The sequence below is a fragment of the Paralichthys olivaceus genome, chromosome 5, assembly GCF_024713975.1.
Source record: "Paralichthys olivaceus isolate ysfri-2021 chromosome 5, ASM2471397v2, whole genome shotgun sequence".
Lineage (NCBI taxonomy): Eukaryota > Metazoa > Chordata > Actinopteri > Pleuronectiformes > Paralichthyidae > Paralichthys > Paralichthys olivaceus.
The window spans coordinates 19,393,066-19,412,669 of record NC_091097.1 but is presented as its reverse complement, the minus strand read 5'-3'; the positions used below and the strand labels follow the sequence as shown (position 1 = coordinate 19,412,669).

The window sequence follows — 19,604 nt, the reverse complement described above, 5'->3', positions numbered from 1 at the left end:
CTGTCTGCAAAACTCAGCATGAACCCCCTCCCCGCCCCCGTACCCCTCTACTCTGATTCAGTCTTATCCTTACCCTCTAGAAGTGAAATAACAGATTCGATATTTTATCCTCTGCTCTTGTTTTCAGTCATGCTTCTCTGACAGAACTTTGGTTTCAGGTGTTTTACCCGAGAAGTGACACACGACACACATTAAAACCTTGAGAGACATTTGGTGTCATGTTGAAGTGATAATCTGGATTTCCAGCCGTCGGAGACTCGTTCTGCTGCATTCCTGCTCTCAGAAAAACACTGAGGGCTTTCAAGATGTTTTTTTGTGCAGCTGATAACAGATAGCTCCACAGATTATTCATACACAGACAGGTGTACATGTAGAGTCAGAAACTCACAACGCTGATCAGAAGGTTCATCCAGATACTCATCAAAATATCACTGGAGACTCTTTTCTTTTCTTTTCTTTTTTTTTTCAGGGATCACGCTTTAGAGAAACCCACACATTTATGAACTGGACATGCAGGGAGGACGAGCTGCTGGAATATCAAGTCATAGTCAGAGGACGTGAGCGGAACAGGTCCGTCCGGTCTGCTCCTCCTCCAGAGACACACCTGCTGGTTCTGGGAGGAGCTGAGACAGGTGGACGCTCAACTGGAAAGGGAGACGCCGCGAGAGACAGTGGCAGTGAGAGGACGAGGAAGAGAGGAGAGGAGAGAGAGTGAGTGAGTGAGTGAGTGAGTGAGGAGTTGGAAGAAATACAACTCAGATCACAGGGACGGGCCTGGACGCTGTGGCAGGATGTCGAAGAATAAGGAAAACACTCAAATGAAGATCAGCAAGTGAGTTTCGGAGAGCTTCCTGTGTGTGTGTGTGTGTGTGTGTGTGTGTGTGTGTGTGTGTGTGTGTGTGTGTGTGTGTGTGTGTGTGTGTGTGTGTGTCTTAAATTACTTTCTCTTGTCTCACACTTAGTTGTTTTCACCCTTCAGGGCTAAATCTGCTTCGTGCGGGCTTTTATCTCCCAGTTCATGTTTGCACAGGACAGGGCTGTTTCCCCCCCCACGCAGTAACAATGTTCCTCAGGTGTCACATTAAGCAACGATGATCCTACAGTTAGAAATAATCTGTGTTTAACACAGATTCCTGACTTTCACTCGTTCGTTAGAAAGGTTAGAGGAGCTGGAGGAGCTGGAGGAGCTGGAGGGGCCTCATGCAGAATGAATGAACCTCCCTTCAGTCTTTTCTCGTTCACCCTGTTACTCACTGAGTGTTTACTGATGCCACCTCACCTGCTTACCTGCCTTAACCACATTGCATTCATCTGTATCTTTGTCCAAGGGGTGTATCATGCAATTGGACCGACACCCATTCGGCCACAGATGTGAGTCACTGAGCCGACAGGTCACCAGTTTATATCTGTGAACCACAGTAACACACAGTGTGTTTCTATCTGTGAACCACAGTAACACACAGTGTGAGTTTCTATCTGTGAACCACTGTAACACACAGTGTGAGTTTCTATCTGTGAACCACAGTAACACACAGTGAGTTTTATCGTGGAGCTGCTGTGCTCTTGTTTTCTGAAGTGATTCATGGTAATAAACGTGTCCTCTCCTGAGATGTTGTGCAACCTCAGCCCCCCCCACCTCTCTCTCGCTGTGACTAAGTGGGTGCATGCTGTTGAACATCGATGCTGCTTCACTGTGGGCGTGCACACGAAACCAAAGGCCTGAGATTGAGACCCGACAGAGACAGTGAAGGGACGACGGAGTGGCAGGGCAGGGTCTCTCTGCAGCTTCGTCTGTTTGTCTTCAGCCGGGCTGTGACTTGAGTGTGGGGGGGTGGGTGGGTGATCGGGGGGGGGGGGGGGGGGGGGGGGTCTGTGTGAAGCTTCTCTGAAATACATTCACAATGTTATGATGAATGAAGCCCCCCCCCCTGTGTGTTGAACTTCTGCAGCAGAGATAAGAGGCTGTCATAGAGGAAGTACTCAGATCCTTTAATTAAGTAGAAGCACTAACTCCACAGTAACTATACTCTATTACAAGTAGATTCGTTTTCAATATAGAAACATGGTCCCTCTGACATTTTATCATCAGATTATTACACTTGCATTCACGTTTAGTTTAGTTTAGATCAACACGAGAGGCAGAAAACACAGAGGGCTTATTTTCAAGCATCAACCTGAATATTGTTCCAGTTTCAGACAATAAAAAAGTTTACACGCAGAAACGTATATGACTTCTTATGAGGAGTTCACTTTACAATAACATGAAGCTTCCTCATTTACTCTGTGAAGTAAAGCTACAGTGCTTTCAGAGCGTCCACAGGCCAGTGTCTGCTGTGCTGCAGCTTTGTGCTGAGATTGTTCGTAAACTCACGACATTTATTAGAACAGAAGAAACAGAAATATCTCACTGACAGAAGTTCTCATATACGTTTGATCCGGACTGAGTTCCGGAGGTCGTCTGTCGAGCGAGGAGAACCCTCACGTCCTCGGTCTGGGTTTAGTGGCAGAGGGACGGGACCTGAAAGACTCTCAGGCTGTGAGACACTAGATTCTCTGCTCTGTTGAGATCGAGGCCGAACAAAGTTTGGAACAAAGTACAGAGACGTGCTCAGGACTTCACACCGGGCCAAAGGTTCACGTCCCTGCACAATAATAACCCTGAGTGGTTCCAGCAAATCTAACAAACAGTTGAGTTACACTGAAGAAGACTTGAGGCTGAAGTCGCCGAGTAAAAGCTCCGAACACTTACGTCACTGTGATGTGTCAGATTTGCTTCAAATAAAAAAAAAAACGCCGTATTGACTTTGAGATTATTTGGCAGATTGTTTTATCATAAGTACTTCAAATACTTTCAAAAACTCAAGTCGATGTACTTGTACAATAAAAATGCCACTGCAGGGAGTAACCCCCCCCCCCCCACCTACTATCAGCAGTGATATCTGACTACAAGTGTCTTGATAAGAGCTGGATTCCTCTCAGCTGGAATGTCTGTGTCACATTCTTGCGACACTCCCCCCTCGACTATGTGTCCCTCGGGTCTCGATCAGGGTGTGTCAGGGTAAATAGTTGGCTCTCGTATCACATCGCCAGGTTTGACAGAACAAACAGTCAAGAGAACACAAACAGGTCGGCAGAGCGAGAGACGAGGAAATAGTTTCTGTCGCCCGTGTTTCATGTTCACATCTGAAACAATGACTTTAGATTATGAATATAGATAAACATCACAAACCCAGTGAAAGCAACTCAAGCACTGTAACTTAAAGGTTTTTGTACCTAACGTTTACATTTTCACGTGATGCTACTTGAAACTTCTAATATTAAACTATTAAAGACCCCAAAGTATAAATACTAGTTATGATTCAAATTCTTGTAAAAATGAAAATCTCATGATGTAACTCTGCATTTTGATAATTTAAGTGCATTTAGCTGCTGACACTTTATTTTCATTCTTGTGCTTGGAAAGTAATTCAAAGCTAAAACACATTAGAAATAGATTTGCAAAACATTTCCGTGGATAGGGAAATTAGTTTTGTGACATCTTGCAAATGATGCAGGTTTCTGTGCAGAATGAAATGTTTGACCATCATGTCTCTCTCTCTCTCTCTCTCTCTCTCTCAGGACTCAGGCCAACGACCTGGCCGTGCTGATCGCTCGCATGCAGCAGAATGCAGACCAGGTGGAGAAGAACATCCTGCGATCAGAGGAGCATCTGGCTTTGGTAAGAGTCACAATCAGAAGTTGGTTTACCGATACAAGACATTTGTGTTTGTGCAGAAGCATAAATACAAAATAAAGGAACAGTATAGAAAACACTTCAAAAAAAAAAAAGATATGTGCAATTTAACATGTGTGAAGTATGACCGTCCTGTAAACCTCAACCCTGGCGTCCCTCAGGCTGCTGTTACGTAAGAAATCAAACGAGTAATTTATTTATTTAAGTATTTTTATTGGATTTACAGTAAACAAGCATGAATCAGTGCTTCCTTTTAAAAAATATGTCACTAAAACTCACTGTGAAATAATAAAAACACCTCTGACACAGTATATAACTAATATAACAAATACAATTGTACTAGTCTTCTGATTCAAAGTGATTATCAACTGCAACAGGCATCAAATGTGACTTCAAAAGTTTTTACCGTCAGTTATAAAAAGCAGAGAATGGAGCGATTCCAAGCTGAAAGGTTTTCATCAGTATTATCTTCCTCCTGCTGCTCGTCAGGACACAGAGCGTGAACGGAAGAACCAGCAGCTCATCCACCAGAGGGAGAACGCAGAAGACCTGACGCAGGCCGAGGGGCTGCTGAAAGAACTCTTCATGGACGTGGACAGAGCCAAGAAGCTGGGGCACCCACAGGTCAACGAGATCGAGAGAGAGTGAGTTTCATCAGGGGCATCGAGCCGAGGCTCTTACTCCCACAATGCCCTTCACCGTTATCCTCCACCTGTCCACCTGTCCATCCACTGAAACACCTGATTCTCCTGTTTCCAGTGTGAAGAATCTGCACGACCGCTGGGCGAAGGATTGCGCCACCTACAGGGAGCTGTATGACCAGAAGCAGGACTTGGAGTTGTCACAGAAGATTGGCTGGGGTCCTCTGCTGGGTGAAAAATTGGTCAGTGGACGCAACATCAGACTCAAGAAGATCTGAACCTTCTCCTCCGAGTCAGGGGCTGAGGAGTTTTTTCCGCTGTGTCATGTTTTACAGAAACAGCTGAAGGCAGAACCGTATGGCCCCAAACTGTCTGACGTGGAGAAGCAGATTGCTGCACACAACATTCTTCACCAGGAGTTCGAAGCCTACAGTAACCAGCTGCACCCCGGCACCACCAGCTCACAGGTAGCAGCACACCACGACACGTGTGTGCGTGCACTCTGCAGAACAACACGCAGGATCAGTCATGTTCATGTTGCTTCTTCTCCTTGGATTTCAGGAGCAGTACGCCGCCGTCAAAGAGCAATATGCTAAACTTCTGGTGAGTTTTTTTTCTTCAGTGTGTCTGCAGGAGTTCATACATGTTTGTGCACACGCATGTGTCTTTATCTGACATGCATCTTTTTGTGTGTTTTACAGGAGAGATCCCAGCAGAGGCGCAACAACCTGTCCTCTCTGTACGAGTACATGCAGAACTGCAGCAAGGAGCTGGTCTACCTGTCGGGGCAGCAGGAGAGGATCCTCCAGAGAGACTGGAGCGATCGCATGGTCGACCCCCCGGGGGTCCGCATGGAGTATGAGGTGAGGGGCCAGCGAGGTGCATGTGTGCAGAAGAACATTAAAACTCTGTTTGACAACGCGTCTTCAAGAATTGTCCTCTTGGTCCCAGCAGCACCGGCTCCCTCGCTGACGCTGAGCAACTCCTTAGCCACTGGGAGAAATGTATTTGAATACTTTAAACACTATGTCGGGTTTTCTTCATCCCTCTTTATGCTTTTGCACAGAAATTCAAGAATAACGGACTGCTCGCACATGAGACCGAGATCAACCAGCTGCACGAGGCAGGAGATCGTCTGGTTAAGATGAATCACCCTGGAATCCCAACGATCAAGGTGCGCTGCGTCACACATGAGGATCAGGAGGATTTGTTGTGGTCAAATACAGTGAAATCAGATGAAACTGAACTGAAGGCGTTTGTTTCATCAGGCTCACAAAGAATCGGTGCAGAACGAGTGGCAGGCCTTTCTCAACCTGTGCCTGGCACAGGAAACACATCTGGACAACATCGAGGACTACAAAAAGGTACAGGACCTGTGACGTCACCTCGCTGCCGCTGACTCTGACATCGTTCTTCCGTTAAATCATTTGCGTCGTGTCCGTTTGCAGTTCCAGCTGGATGCAGAGACGCTGTCCGAGTCCCTGGAAAGACTCAACTCCAACATGGACCCAAAAGCTCTGGCGAAGAAGAGCAACCCTGAAGTCCTGCTCGCCCTGGAGGTACAACCATTTTTTTTACAGAGTCTCCAAGGGGTCGGCACATTGTGTTTTGTGATTTTTACAGCAGCTGTAGGCGTAAAAAAACATATTATTACTGGTCCTGATGAGGCAGGTGGTGGCCTCACAGCAAGAAAGTTTATAGTTTGACTCCAGCTCCCCCTCAAGACCCTCGAAACATAATTGGTATAGACGATGGGTGGATGGTGGAGGTCTGGGGTAATGTGTGAATGGTGATGATTCAGGTTTTGGTTGATGCAAAACTCCAAATATGGAGAGCTGTGCAAACCTGTGTGTGAAAAGTGACCTGTTCAGTTCTACTAGTTTTTATAACAACCATCAGGTTCCTCCCTCCCGTGTTGACAGACACTGTTTGTTTAGTTTCAGCAGTTTTGTGGTCGACGTCTCTGAGAAGCAGGTTCTGTCTTTTTTTTTTTTTTCTTCAGTCAAACCAACAGAACAGGGTCAGTTTGTATAAAAGGTTTAAGAAATGGAATAAACCTCAAGTTTGACTTTCAGATTCCTCAGTGCAGCATAGTGATTATAAAAGAGAGAGAGAGAGAGAGAGACTATAATTATGTCTGTGACTCTGGATGCATGTCAGGTCTGTCACGCCCGTCATCACAGCCTCATGCTCAGCTCATCATTAATGAAGCCATCAGTCCTCACAGAGTAAATTATGCAACAGTTTAAATAAGCGAATGCTCAGATGCAGCAGCAGCAGCTGGTCTGCGTCCACGTCCAACTACACGACCAGTGAACAGACGTCTGTCTGTCGGCCCTGAGTGCTAAGTGTCCACGCCACCTCTCACCTGCTGTCAGCTGGGATCGGCTCCAGCACAGTGGTAAAGATAATGGAGGGACAATCAGGACGTCCCACTCCTCAGGTCAAGACCCAGAGGTTTACCAACAGCTGAAGAGCCAGGGACGTATATGGTGGATCTTGATGATTAAGGGTTGGTTGTGTTCCTGCAGCGAGGGCACAGTTCAGACCTGGTATCTGGACTTTATCAGCAGAAGCACTTCAACCTGCTCAGATAATAATCTCTGCTTGCGTTGCTGTTGTTGTTAAGCTGTATTGCATTCTGTATTGTAGTGGATGGCCCTTTCATTGTTATTAAATCGTACCTTCAGGGAGATGAACCAGCGGTGAAGAGGAACGAGCAGCGCCTGGCGTCCCTCAGGGAGAGCAGCAGCAAAATCTTGCCCCTGAAGTTACGGCGAACCCTGCCCACCACTCCCACAGCGGCGGTGTCGCTGTGTGACTGGGCCGACGAGGAGGTAGGAGGGGATCATCTGCACACGGCCTCTTGTGCCTTTCAGACGTTTTCACTGTCATCGCCTCCATCGTGTTGACGTCTCTGTGTGATTCAGGACACCGTGCGTCGCGGGGACAAGCTCGTCCTGAAGTCCAACTCCGACAATAAGGACTGGAAGCTTCAGACGAGCAGCGGACACATCAAGACGCTTCCTGGGGCTTGTTTCATGATCCCACCGCCTGATGCTGAGGCTCTGGAGAAAGTCAACAGGTAAAGACTGTGAAAGCTCACAGGGTGTTTCTACAACAGATAAATAATCTTGTGAGTGACGATGGAGTTGAGTGAAACACGTTGTGTGTGTGTGTGTGTGTGTGTGTGTGTGTGTGTGTGTGTGTGTGCGCTCAGTCTGGACCGAGCCCTGAAGGACCTGAAGAATCGTAGATCTGGACTAATGGCCTCACTGAGGAATCCAACTGTGGAGGTGGTTCGCCCTCAGAAGGCAGGTGAGAGGAAACACATTTTCAATCATTTACAATAATTTCCTGGAGAACTCCTCGAACCTTAACCATAGCTACTACTTTCCTTAAACCCTCCATAACCTCAAAACCTGAAAATGTATTGATTTGTGTTATGAGGACCCATAAGACGTCCGTGTTAACAGATTTAAGTCCCAACAACATGAGTAACACCTAGAACACACACGTCCTTCTGGAACTCTCCTCTGTAGAATTGTTTTTGCTCGTCCTCAGCCGCCGTACAAAGTGCTCCAGAAAATCCCAAAGCTGCGCAGCTCGCTGGAGACATAGACCGGATCAACAAAGACCTGGAGAGGCTTAAAAAAGAAATCCTGAGCCGCCTGAGGGCCCCGCTCGACAGCCGCAGCCCCACACAAGACCTGGCAAACAGGCTGCAAGAGCAAGAGGTGAAAACGAAGGGTTGTCAAGTCCAAACAACATTACGCTCTAATAACCTCCCCTAGGTTACAGTTTCATTATCATATTTACTCTCTAAATATCGTCCTCAGCTTGCTCAGACGTGTCGGTGACATCTTCCCGCTTTGCCTTTCAGAAATCTTCTCTGAGCTTGAGGAAGCTGGAGTCTGAGAAGTTGAGGATCCAGAGAGAGATGGAGCCAATTCTGGCCACGAAACCCCTGGGACCCTCCGCCTCCAGCCTGCCGATAAAATTCAGTGCCGCCAATAATAAGATCGAAGACATCAACGCCCTTATTGGTCTCTATGATAAGAAGTAAGATCAGCAGAGCGTCTACCTCCGCTAAGGCCCAGCAGTCCCCATCCGATTCAATCAATTCACCAAATTCCCCACACATAGAAATGAGTTCTCTAATTCTTTCATCGAGATCCATTAATGATTCCCTGAGAGACCCGTGAAAATCAAAACTTCTTAACTTACAATGTCAAAGAAAGTGTTGAATAGTTCCTGGATCTGTTCCCTGATCTGCACCAGAATTCAACGGTTCTTCTCAGACCGATAACACATCCTTCTGCCAGGTTTTGTGGAAACACGTCCTGTATTTTAAGCGTAATATTGCACACAAACAAACGGACAGGGGTAAAAACATAACCTCCTTGGAGGAGACAATTAAAGCATATTAATATAATGTAGTATTTATTATGAAATATATCCTTCCGTTTGCAATGCTTTATTTATTATCTCTCTGCTTCCCTCCAGAGCGTCAGCCTCCATGTTCCTGGAAAAACAAATGCAGAAGGTGGACGGCTTTGTTTCTGGGTTTGAGGACCAGCTCGCTAAAGATGGCGCCATTATGGATAAACCTAACGCCCTCCAGAGTCGCCAGCAGCAGCTGCAGGTGCGAGCTGAAAAAACATCTCAGTTATAGGCGCAGAACGTTTGACGTCCCGTGTGTGTTTTTTACTTTATATCTCTGCTTTGTCTTTATGTCAAACAGGTTCTGCGCAAGGATGTGGTCGCAAAGAAGCCTGACTTGACGCAATTAGGCAAAGACTTGGACCTGACTGAGCAACCGTGCAGCTCCCTGCAGAAGAGTTTCAACGAATACTGTCCCGACATCCACCGGCAGGAGAATGAGGTGAAACGTCTGAAGAACCGCTACGCAAACGTCAGTAATCAGCTCCAGGAAAGGTGAGGCGGGATGTATGGTTTTTTAAATTCTTCTCATGTCCTGTCAGATTATTCTTTCATTCCTGACGAGTGCTGGTTCTCTATTTGTTCTTTAGGTCCGCTCTCTTACAGGAGGCAAACATTAAAAACCAAAATTTCCAGAACGCCTGTCAGTCACTGGATTTCTTCCTGGTTAATTTGCCCAATAATGCAATCACACCCACTGACGACGTGAAGCAGATAACAGCCAAGCAGAACTCTCAGAAGGTGAGTGGTCGTATTTTTATCAACCCGCCGCCAACTTCCATGAACTCCGACGGTGACGTATCAAACTGCTGTGTCTCATTTAACTGTGTCCCGTGTTTAGAAAGTGATGGAGGACATCAAGAAGAAATCAGGGGATTTGGATCGAGTCAAGGATCTTTCCTCTAATCTGCAGAATGTCTTGAATGTGAGTGTAACCTGGTGGGATCATTACTTGGGAGTTTATCTGTTTATCAGTTTGAAAGTTTTCGGATCCGATCGACCAAAGGTCAAGATCAAGGCTGACGTCTTCCATGATGTCTTCTCATATAATGGAGCCACAGAGACAATCTAAAGCCGAGCAACAGATCTGCAGTTAAACAGGATGAGAACATTTTAACACACCTTTGTTTTTTTATTAATGTGTGTACCGTTAGCTTAGTTTCACCTTGATACACAAAGATTAGACGTCTTGCCGCTTGCCAGCACCATTACCTCTATGTAAACCAGTTGGTCAACAAAGCATAATTTATTTTAGGATAGGTGGGGCTGGGAACGATCCACCTGGTGCAGCCTCTGATTCTCAATGAAGGGAAAGATGCATTTGAAGGAGCATTTGAAATGAGACGGTCGGTCTTCAGCCTCTTAAGGATGAAGCAGCTAAACTGAGACGTCAAGTTGTGTAATGATGCTTTAACTTTTGCAACCAATGAGATTAAAGACAGAATCTATATCTCTATCAACAAATCCTTCGCAATCACATGGTATAAAAGACGTCATTATAAAGTGGCATCATTAAAACATAAAAAGTTTGTATGGTAAATTACCTAATGGTCAAATATTCTTCTTTTCAGGAGTATGAGATGAGATCAAACACTTACCGTAGCACTCTCAATGATGACGATGATGACGACGATGATGATGATGACGATGACGAACCGGTTGTAAAGAAACGTCCAACTTCAACTATGGCTCGGGCTGTGCAGACAAAGGTGAGGTTGCGTCCCTACAGATGAAAGTTAGGTCAACAATTAGCGTCTCAACTCATTTTGTCTCGTGCTTCTTCTAAAGGAAAAAGATCTACTGAACCTTTTCTCGGTGGTGTCGGCAGAGAACAACCAGCGACTCAACCAGATGGAGATGACGAAGAACATAAAAGCCAGGGTATGATAAAACTAGAATAAAACCGCCATGTTACAGTACAATCATGTGATGATCCACACAAACACTTCATTATCAGTGACCATCTCTTTCCCTCGTTCTTTTAGAATGAAGAGAAAGTCAGTCGGGTCGTCAGCAATCAGCAGCTGCAGCTACAGAGCGACAGGAAGGACCTGCAGGAGAGCGATAGTCTCAAATTGGAGCTAAGTGAGGAGCAGGCTCGACGCTTACATGCGGAAAAAGACCTGGAAACCTACCGCAAGAGGTTTGTGTCACTGAAGAACAGGAGAGGAGTGGAGAGGCTGGAGGAGAAGGAGGTGGTGCAGTACTATCGTGATCCCAAACTGGAGTTGGAACTAGAATCCCTGAAAAAGCGCATCCAGGAGGAAACGTTTAAGAGGTCAAGTACCTACTCAGAGATCGAATTTATGAACGAGAAGGTCATCAGTCTGGAAAGACAGCTGATGAGGATCGAACCTAAACTAGTGACCAAGGTACTGACTGAATACGAGAGAGACCCGCAGCTTGATAAAGAGGCAGCCAAGATCAGAGAGGAGATGCAGAGGATAAAAATGGAACTCCAAACAAGAGATACCGAAAGAGTTCAGGTGAAAAGTCAGCTCACACTTCTGGCTCAGCAGCAACCAAAAATCAAGGAGAAGGTTGTCAAGAAGGAGGTTGTGAGGCTTGAAAAGGATCCAGAGATGCTGAAAGCCGTTTTCACTTTCCAGGGTGACATTGCAGAGGAGGAATCTCGGTGCAAGTCGCTAAATGATAACATTTTTAGCACAAGGAGCCAGATCAACACACTAGAGAGGGTCATTCCCACCATCCAGCCAAAGATAGTCACGAAGGTGGTGAAGCAAGTCCAGCAAGACCCCGAAACGCTGGAGGAGTCGAAGAAACTACGAACGGCCTTAGAAGAGGAGAAAGAAGAGAATGTTATCTTGATGAAGGACTTGACAACCCTTCAGCTACGCTACGGTGAATTGGACAGGCTCAAGCAAAAAGTTGAGGTCAAAGAGATCATCAATGAGATCTACAGAATCGATCCTGAGACAGAAGTAGAGCTGGTGCGTCTTAAGAAAGAGATGCAGGACTCTGGCAGAAACCGCACCAATGTGGAAAAAGAAATCACCACGGTGACAACCTCTCTGACTACTCTGCGAGCTCAGAAACCCAAAGTGGAGTACAAGGAGGTGACCCAAGAGGTGATCAAGGAAGAGAAAAGCCCAGAGGTCATGAGGGAATTGCAAAGGCTCGGAAACCAACTCTCCCGTCTGCAAGTCAACTGCGACACCACCCTGGAGCTGCTAACCCGCCTCCGTAAAGAGAGAGATGAGCTGAAAGCGGAAAAATCTAAAGTAGAGACAAAACTGGTGAATAGAGAGGTAGTCAAATACGAGGATGATCCTCTTCTTGAAAAAGAGGCTGACAGACTTCGGAGGAATGTTAGAGAAGAGATTCAGCAGCGTCGCAGTGTGGAGGAGTGTCTCTTTGACCTGCAGAACCAATATATTACTCTAGAAAGGCAGAAGCCAGAGGAGAAGATTGTAATGCAGGAAATGGTAATTCTTCAGAGGGACCCCAAGCAGATCCTGAACCACGAAAAGTTGAACAAGAACCTGGATGATGAGATGAAAGCTCGTAGGAAGCTTGAGTTGGAGGTCAGACAGCTCAGAGCCCTGATTCAGGAGAAGGAGCACACTCTGGCTCACATGGATGAACGTCAGAGGAAGATTCAAGTGGAGTCGGAGCTCAGGCAGATCAAATCTCGCATTCTTGAACTGGAAAACGCTCCAGCACCCATTGAGGAAAAGATCATAATCGAGGAGGTCCTGAAAGTGGAGAGGGATGCAAAGCTGGAAAAACTCACTGATGGTATTCGTGTTAACATGGAGACAGAGGCCAACAACATCCATCGCCTGGAGAGAGAAATACGCAACCTAAAGGTCAAACTGGAACTTCTGCAAAAGGAAAAGTCATTGGAGAAGGTTGTTTACCGAGAAGTTGTGCGTGTAGAGAAAGACCCAGCGCTAGAGGCTGAGAGGGAACATCTGAGAGAGCTAGTATCACACGAGAGAAATCTCAGACGAGACCAGGAAGATAATGTTCAGAACATCAACATCAAAATTGTTCATATACAGACGTCGAAGTCTGTGACCTCTCATGAGGGGAAATCTCTCGTCGGTATCAGAGATGGTCTGCAGAGGGAGAAGGAGGATCTTCTCAGACAGCTCAAAATGCTCGAGTCTCAGAAACAGAACATCAGCATTACCTTCCAGCAGCAATCCAAACTGATGAGTGAGAGATCCCAGATCGCACGGCAAAGGAGTCTGAAGGTATCCAGTGAGATACAACGGCTGGAGAGAGAGATCCTCAAAGAGAAGGACAACATACACGAGAAGGAGACCATCATCATGGAGCTGCAGGGCAGAGTTAAGAACGAGGATCAGAGCGAAACTCACACCAGAGAGTCAAACCTCTCCACGAAGATCACCATCATGGATCCAGAAACCGGCAAAGACATGTCTCCCTATGACGCCTACTTGCAGGGGCTGATTGATCGCAAGCAGTACATTCACCTGGCGGAATTGGAGTGCGACTGGGAGGAGATCACCTCAACTGGTCCAGATGGGGAGACAACAATTTTGCAGGATCGAAAGAGTGGGAAGCAGTACTCTGTCAAGGACGCTCTGAGGGACGGTCGCTTAACCCATTATGATCTTAGCCGCTTCAAGGAAGGGAAAATGCCCATTTCCGAGTTTGCTCTCCTTGTCGCCGGGGAAACCAGAAAGCCCATCCTTCCTCCGATAGCAGTCCCCCCGAGATCACCCACGAAACCCGCTCCAGCCTCTCCCTTAAACACCATGCCAAGCTCTCTTAGGACCTCCTACACCAGCCTCAACACTCACTCCAGTACCAGTTTGAACAACGTCTCTTCTTCTGTGGCCGTTGCTTCTGCAGGCGATGAGCATTTTCCAATCTCCGGTATTTTTGACACCACCACTGAAAGCCGCATGTCTGTGAGGAGTGCTCTCACTCGCAAACTCATAGATGCCGATACAGCTCTGAAGTTGCTCGAGGCTCAGGCAGCCTCCGGGGGAATTGTCGATCTCGCCAATAAGGACAAATTGTCCGTCCACAAGGCAGCTGAACATGGTTTCATTGACTCGGGTCACATGTATAAACTTCTGAATGCCCAGAAAGCCTTCACTGGAGTCGAGGATCCTGTGACCAAAGCACGTCTCGCAGTAGGACCAGCGGCTCAGAAAGGATATATCCCCAAAGAGAATGCTAAAAGATACATGGAGGCGCAGTACCTGACCGGTGGGCTGGTGGATCCCAGTAAAGCAGGTCGCCTCAGTGTCAAAGAAGCTCTCGCCAACAATTTAATTGACAGCACAACTGCCAGTGAGCTGGAAGATGAGGCTTCCTACAGGAAAGAGCTGGAAGACCCCATCACTAAAGAAAAGATATCATACAAGCAGGCGATGGATCGGTGTAAGAGAGACGTCAGCACCGGACTCCTGCTGCTTCCTGCCGCCTCGACAGACGCCGGAAATGCTCCGTCATACTCAAACTATCGATTCAGCTCCTCTTACAACAAATATTAGACGTGCAGACTGTTGCTCGAGGCTGAAAACCAAAAACATGTACATGTAAAGAAACAGATACACATTTTCACACAACTTTGAAAACAAGAAAAAATCTAATTTTTGGTGGATTTGCTTCTTTTTTTTTTTTCCTGTTTTGGATCTTCTGTAAAAATGGGGGAAATGTTTTGCATGTTGTTTTGTTTTTTCTCAGCTTTCTCAAACTAAATCCTCCGTAAGTTTTCATTAAACTCCACAAAGTTCACACCCACGTCTCTCTTCTTATTTCAAATATTTACTCTTTCGCTCTCTCTCTATTTACTCATTAAGCTCAATTTTGCCTAATGATCTCCGACTTTTCCTATAGCGCCACCTTTAGGTTGAATCAGTGGTTTTATGTCAAACATCTCAACAATTGTTTGAAGGGTTCCCATTTATATCACATTCTTCCAGATTAATTATAATTTATAACATGATTAAATGTTATGTTAAACTTCAAACATTCCTGTCAGTGTCAGTTATTGTTGTTTATATACGCTTTAGAAAAAACTGTATCTTCCCATGTACAAAAAAGTACTTCCTCCAAAAGACAGTAAATCGTCTGCTGTATCTAACACCTTGTGTCAAAATATCTGTACGATGCTCGTAAACCCCGATGACTCATATGCTTGTAAATGATGGATTAAGGATACAGATTAAATATGACTCACGCACCAGTGTGCTTAATCTAAGAAGGTCAGACTCCTGCGTCTGCATGGATGAGGCACGTGTCCATTAAAAGACCACGTGGACATTGAAAAAACAGCCAAACAACTGTGAACATTAACAATAAACTTTTTATATCGCACCTTTCAAAACAGCTCAAGATGTGAATCAAAGATAACGAACAAAATAAACACATTAGTTCAAATCAGAGACAAGTGAAAGAGATCGTAAAACAGTTGAATAATAATGATGAAATAAAACAATAATGGCATCTGGACCCATTTAATGTTGATATGTGTTATTTGTCTCTGACCGTGTTTGTATTTGAACATTTTTTACTTCATCTTGTTGAGGACTCCCTGGCAGAAGCATTATCATATCTCCTGGTTAAATAAAGTATAAATTAATTAGTTGTGAGCTCACCTGACCCCCCACAGCGGGGGTTACAGTAAAGGATGTTGATGTGGGAACTTGCTGCCTCCGATGGGATTTCTGTCTGACCGATTACCTGGTGACGGAGAGGACTTTGTGGGATTACTGCACATGAGCCTGTCTGGAGGCTGAAGTGGCCGAACTCTGTGTCTGGAGCAGGGAGTAGGATGTTCCCTGGTGGTTGTGTCATCTCACATGAAGGTGGTTCGATACTTTTAATGACGAAACCAAAGTGAACCTGATGACTGCCCTCCTGCTAAACAGCCTGAAAAACAACCAGTAATATATCTGCACAGGTCACAGAAACACAAACAGCCCCTATGACTAGTCTGTTGATGTACAAGATAATTGGCAGCTCCTCTTTGTCTTGCTGGTTTGTTATTATTGTCATTATGCTGATGGTTGAAACCTTTTTGACGATGAGCATGTGCGCATTTCCTCTCTCATTCACTCGCTCCATCAATGATGATGATGAAGCCTCCTGTGCACCTGCCCTGCAATCATGTCAACACCACATCAATTGAACCGCGGCACTGTTCAATGGCACCTCCTGGTTTTCTCCCTCTTCAAACGACAATACCAGCAGCCGGGAACATATTTTATTGATTTAAGAGAAAAATGGTGATCCGGACTTTAGCGCTGTTATTGAAAATTGAATATGATGTAAACAAATATTAAAAAGTAAAGACAAAGAAACCACTAACCCCATCCCCAACTGTAACCCTTACCCCTAACCTAACCCTAACCCTAACCCTAATAAAGACCCTAACTGTAACCCTAACCCTAATTCCAACCCAACCCCAATTCAACCCCTAACCCTAATTCCAACCCTAACCCTAATTCCAACCCTAACCCGAATTCAACCCCTAACTCTAACCCTAACCCTTACCCTAACTCTAACCCTAATTCCAACCCTAACTCTAACCCTAACCCTAACCCTAGCCCTAATTCCAACCCTAACTCTAATTCAACCCCTAACCCTAACTCTAATTCCAACCCTAACTCTAACCCTAATTCCAACCCTAACCCTTACCCTAACTCTAACCCTAACACTAGCCCTAATTCCAACCCTAACCCTAACTCTAACCCTAACCCTAACTCTAACCCTAACCCTAATTCCAACCCTAACCCGAATTCAACCCCTAACTCTAACCCTAATTCCAACCCTAACCCTAATTCCAACCCTAACTGAAACCCTAATCAAAGACAGATGTTCTTTAACACATGATGTGCTCGTATTCATCCTCACATTCATCTGGAGTGTTTTTTTCTTTTTTAAACTCAATTTAACCCCAAATTTGACCCAAAAACACATTTATGTTTTATTTTTTACAACTTTTAAAATCAGTTTTATTTAACCTCATTTGTTTTGTCCTGTTCTTCATCAGTCAATTTTAAATGTTCTATAAAACGTCGGATTGAATCCAGAATGTGTGGATTTGACTTCAGCTTCGTAGAAACAACATATGAAACCTGAAATGATATTTTCGTTACACTTGATGTTTTATTGATAAGATGAAGGAAAAACAATTCACAATACTTAATATTCTAATTAAACATTTTTGAGGTGACACCTGATAAAAGTTTGACCTTCAGGAGCCGGAGCTGCTCAGTCTGGCACGTCAGTGGATTAGACGCTGGAGTCTGTGTCATGGATTAAAGCTCCAGTCAAGAAAACTGAGGCCTCGTCTGCTCTGTGGACACTGGCATGATATTATCTCACAGGAAGACCTCTTATAACGAAGTATTCAGAAGTATCTGCAGTTATTAGATTTGACAAATGTGACAAATCAAACACATTCACTTTTTACTCTTAAAAAAAAAACAGTAGAAAACATTTTATTGAACTCGAGATACTGGAACAGAAACACACAAACTTAGAAAAAGAAAAATCACAAAACAAAAACTGAAACAACGTCTAACCAAAAACCGGGGACTGGTTTGAGTATCAGGTCAAACTGACGAGTGGATCCTGCTCTAAATACAAGAGCTAAAGCTCCCTAATAGAGCTGGAGGGGCAGCGGTGGAGCGGCTAAAGCCTCCTGACGTCAGTCTGTAACTGTGGAGAGTCCAGAAAGATGCTAAGCTGACTATATACATCAATTCGTTAGTTATAGTTCAACGCACAACTCACAGAACAGAGTCTAACAAAGTCACATTACACATCACATCATCATTATTACACAGTGAGAGAGTTTCACACAAGATGAACTGATAAGCTTCAGATTAGGGGACAGAAGAGTCCAACAGAGAAGACAGAGCAGAACTGAAAACCCCCGACTCATGAGGGTTCACTTGTCATAAACCAACTTGCTCGTCAGTCTTTGTCAGTGGCAGAGTCAGGGGATTCTGGGGGAAGCGGATGGCCTCGCTGTTGCGTCGCATGTACGCGTGGCCGCTGATCGGGTACCACATCTCGGTGAAGGTGAGGTTGGCCACGGTGATGGCGCAGCGGCCCAGCACCTTGAAGCCCGACTTGCGGTAGAAGGGGACGAGGAAGTCTTCGCACATCAGCACCGCCCGGCGCACCCTGGGCAGGCAGCGGAGGTACTGCAGGTAACGCCACAAGAGGATGGGCCCTTTGCCCTGCTGCCTGAAGGTGCGGTGGACGGCGAGGATGTGGATGTGGACGGTGGAGCCGCGGGGCTTGTGGAGGGTCAGTGCGTCCTGTCAGTGCAGAGAGGTCAGAGGTCAGTGGTGGAGTGGATGAGGTTTTACTGTTGAGGGGTGGAGACATGCAGGGGGTGTCTTACTGTGGTGAGTCTGTCCTGGTCCCACAGAGAGCCGATGATAAACGCCACCAGCCGGCCCTCCTCAAACCAGCCCATGGACAGCTCCGGACACAGCGTGAGGAAGTGACGCACCTCGTCCAGGTGGAGGGGACAATCACCGGACACTGAGATGAACGCTGAGAGAAAGAGAGAGAGGGGGAGGGAGAGGAAGAAAGAGAGGGAGAAGGAGATTTGCCCGTGCGCAAAAATGGTTTGGCACAACTATTACGCACCACAGAAGCGGCGCAAATTGCCCAGTAAACGTTACTGAACGCAGAATTTAAATTTTAAACACAATCTCACTGACAAGTACAAACAAAGAAAAATCTGTAAATGAATAAATTAAATTAAAAAAAAAAACAACAGATTTGTCTTCATCACTCACCTTCTCGCTCGATCTCAAACACGCTGATGGCATCCTGCGTGTTGAGCGGCCGGACCTCGCTCGCCGGGAGCGTGTGTCTCCTCTGGAGGCCGGGGGACACAGAGGGAGGAGGCTGCATTGGTTTGATGAAAGGCAGCGCGCCCACAACAGACATCACTCGAATCTCACAAGGGAAAAAAAAAAAAGAACCCCTCTTTCTCCTGGTGTGTGTGTGTGCGGCTCCGCAGGGGATCACCTCCGTCCGGCCCTGCGCGGAGAACAGGAAGGTTTGAGTCCGTATTTATAGGAAATCTCTCCTCACCGTGTTTCACCAGCTCATCTGCATTTGAATATTGGATGTCGGTGAATGAATGAAGGTCACAACTGTGTCCGGCAATTTTCCCAAACCTGCAATTAACTGTGTCCACTGTGGTTTGGTTGTTTGTCTCTAGACACAGTTGACAAATGGTTTTCATCCTTTTTTTTTTTTTTGAACAGACCAGTGACTCAGTGATGTTCACCTGAGTTTTGGTGAGTATCACATAATTAAACTGGTTTCCCGAAACATCTCAAGTAATTTGTCAGTGAGATTTCTCTCTCATGTAAAAATAAGTAAAAGAATTCAAAATAAACAAAATAAAAAATGAATAATAGTTATGATGACGATGGTTCACACAGGGAGACTCACCTGAGGATGATGTGTCAGTGTGAAGGTTTCTGTTCTGACTGGTCGGCCCGGCTCCTCTTCTCCTTCTCTCCTTATTATTAAGTGATTATTACTATGAGTCACATGATGGGAGGATTAGAGAAGTTGTTTCCACAACTCTGCGCATTACAGTGTCTTTATCTCCTCTGTGACAGAGACAACAACAAACCCAGAGAGAAAGTGATCGTCCGTGTGTTCCTCTTTTGTTTCTCAGGATCAGATTTTTTGCTTCTTAATTCAGCTGGACAACATCTTAGGTCCTGAGTGAACGAGCTTGTTTCTTCTCTGCAGCTCTGCAAACAAACGGGGACCAAAATAAATCTAGTTCCTTGACC

General features: G+C 45.6%; 2 protein-coding genes across 2 annotated transcripts; one reads left to right on the top strand and one right to left on the bottom strand.

The window, feature by feature from the left end:
* The first annotated feature begins 654 nt into the window (after positions 1-654).
* evplb (envoplakin b) lies at positions 655-14,556 on the top strand. Its single transcript, XM_069525708.1, has 22 exons — positions 655-832; positions 3,619-3,718; positions 4,223-4,377; positions 4,493-4,616; positions 4,710-4,841; positions 4,936-4,977; positions 5,076-5,237; positions 5,441-5,548; positions 5,643-5,738; positions 5,823-5,933; positions 7,065-7,211; positions 7,305-7,459; positions 7,595-7,692; positions 7,939-8,111; positions 8,258-8,436; positions 8,881-9,019; positions 9,119-9,312; positions 9,408-9,558; positions 9,659-9,742; positions 10,389-10,526; positions 10,606-10,698; positions 10,803-14,556. The coding sequence occupies exons 1-22, from the start codon at positions 792-794 to the stop codon at positions 14,310-14,312; spliced, it is 6,132 nt and encodes a 2,043-aa protein (XP_069381809.1). The 5' UTR covers positions 655-791; the 3' UTR covers positions 14,313-14,556.
* A 2,351-nt stretch (positions 14,557-16,907) lies between these two features.
* On the bottom strand, positions 16,908-19,390 carry LOC109644751 (serotonin N-acetyltransferase-like). The gene is made up of 4 exons (XM_069524842.1): positions 19,252-19,390; positions 18,585-18,831; positions 18,182-18,336; positions 16,908-18,095 (listed from the first exon to the last, which is right to left on the bottom strand). Exons 2-4 carry the CDS (start codon positions 18,736-18,738, stop codon positions 17,727-17,729), a joined length of 678 nt encoding a protein of 225 aa, XP_069380943.1. The 5' UTR covers positions 18,739-18,831; positions 19,252-19,390; the 3' UTR covers positions 16,908-17,726.
* Between the last annotated feature and the right edge of the window lie 214 nt (positions 19,391-19,604).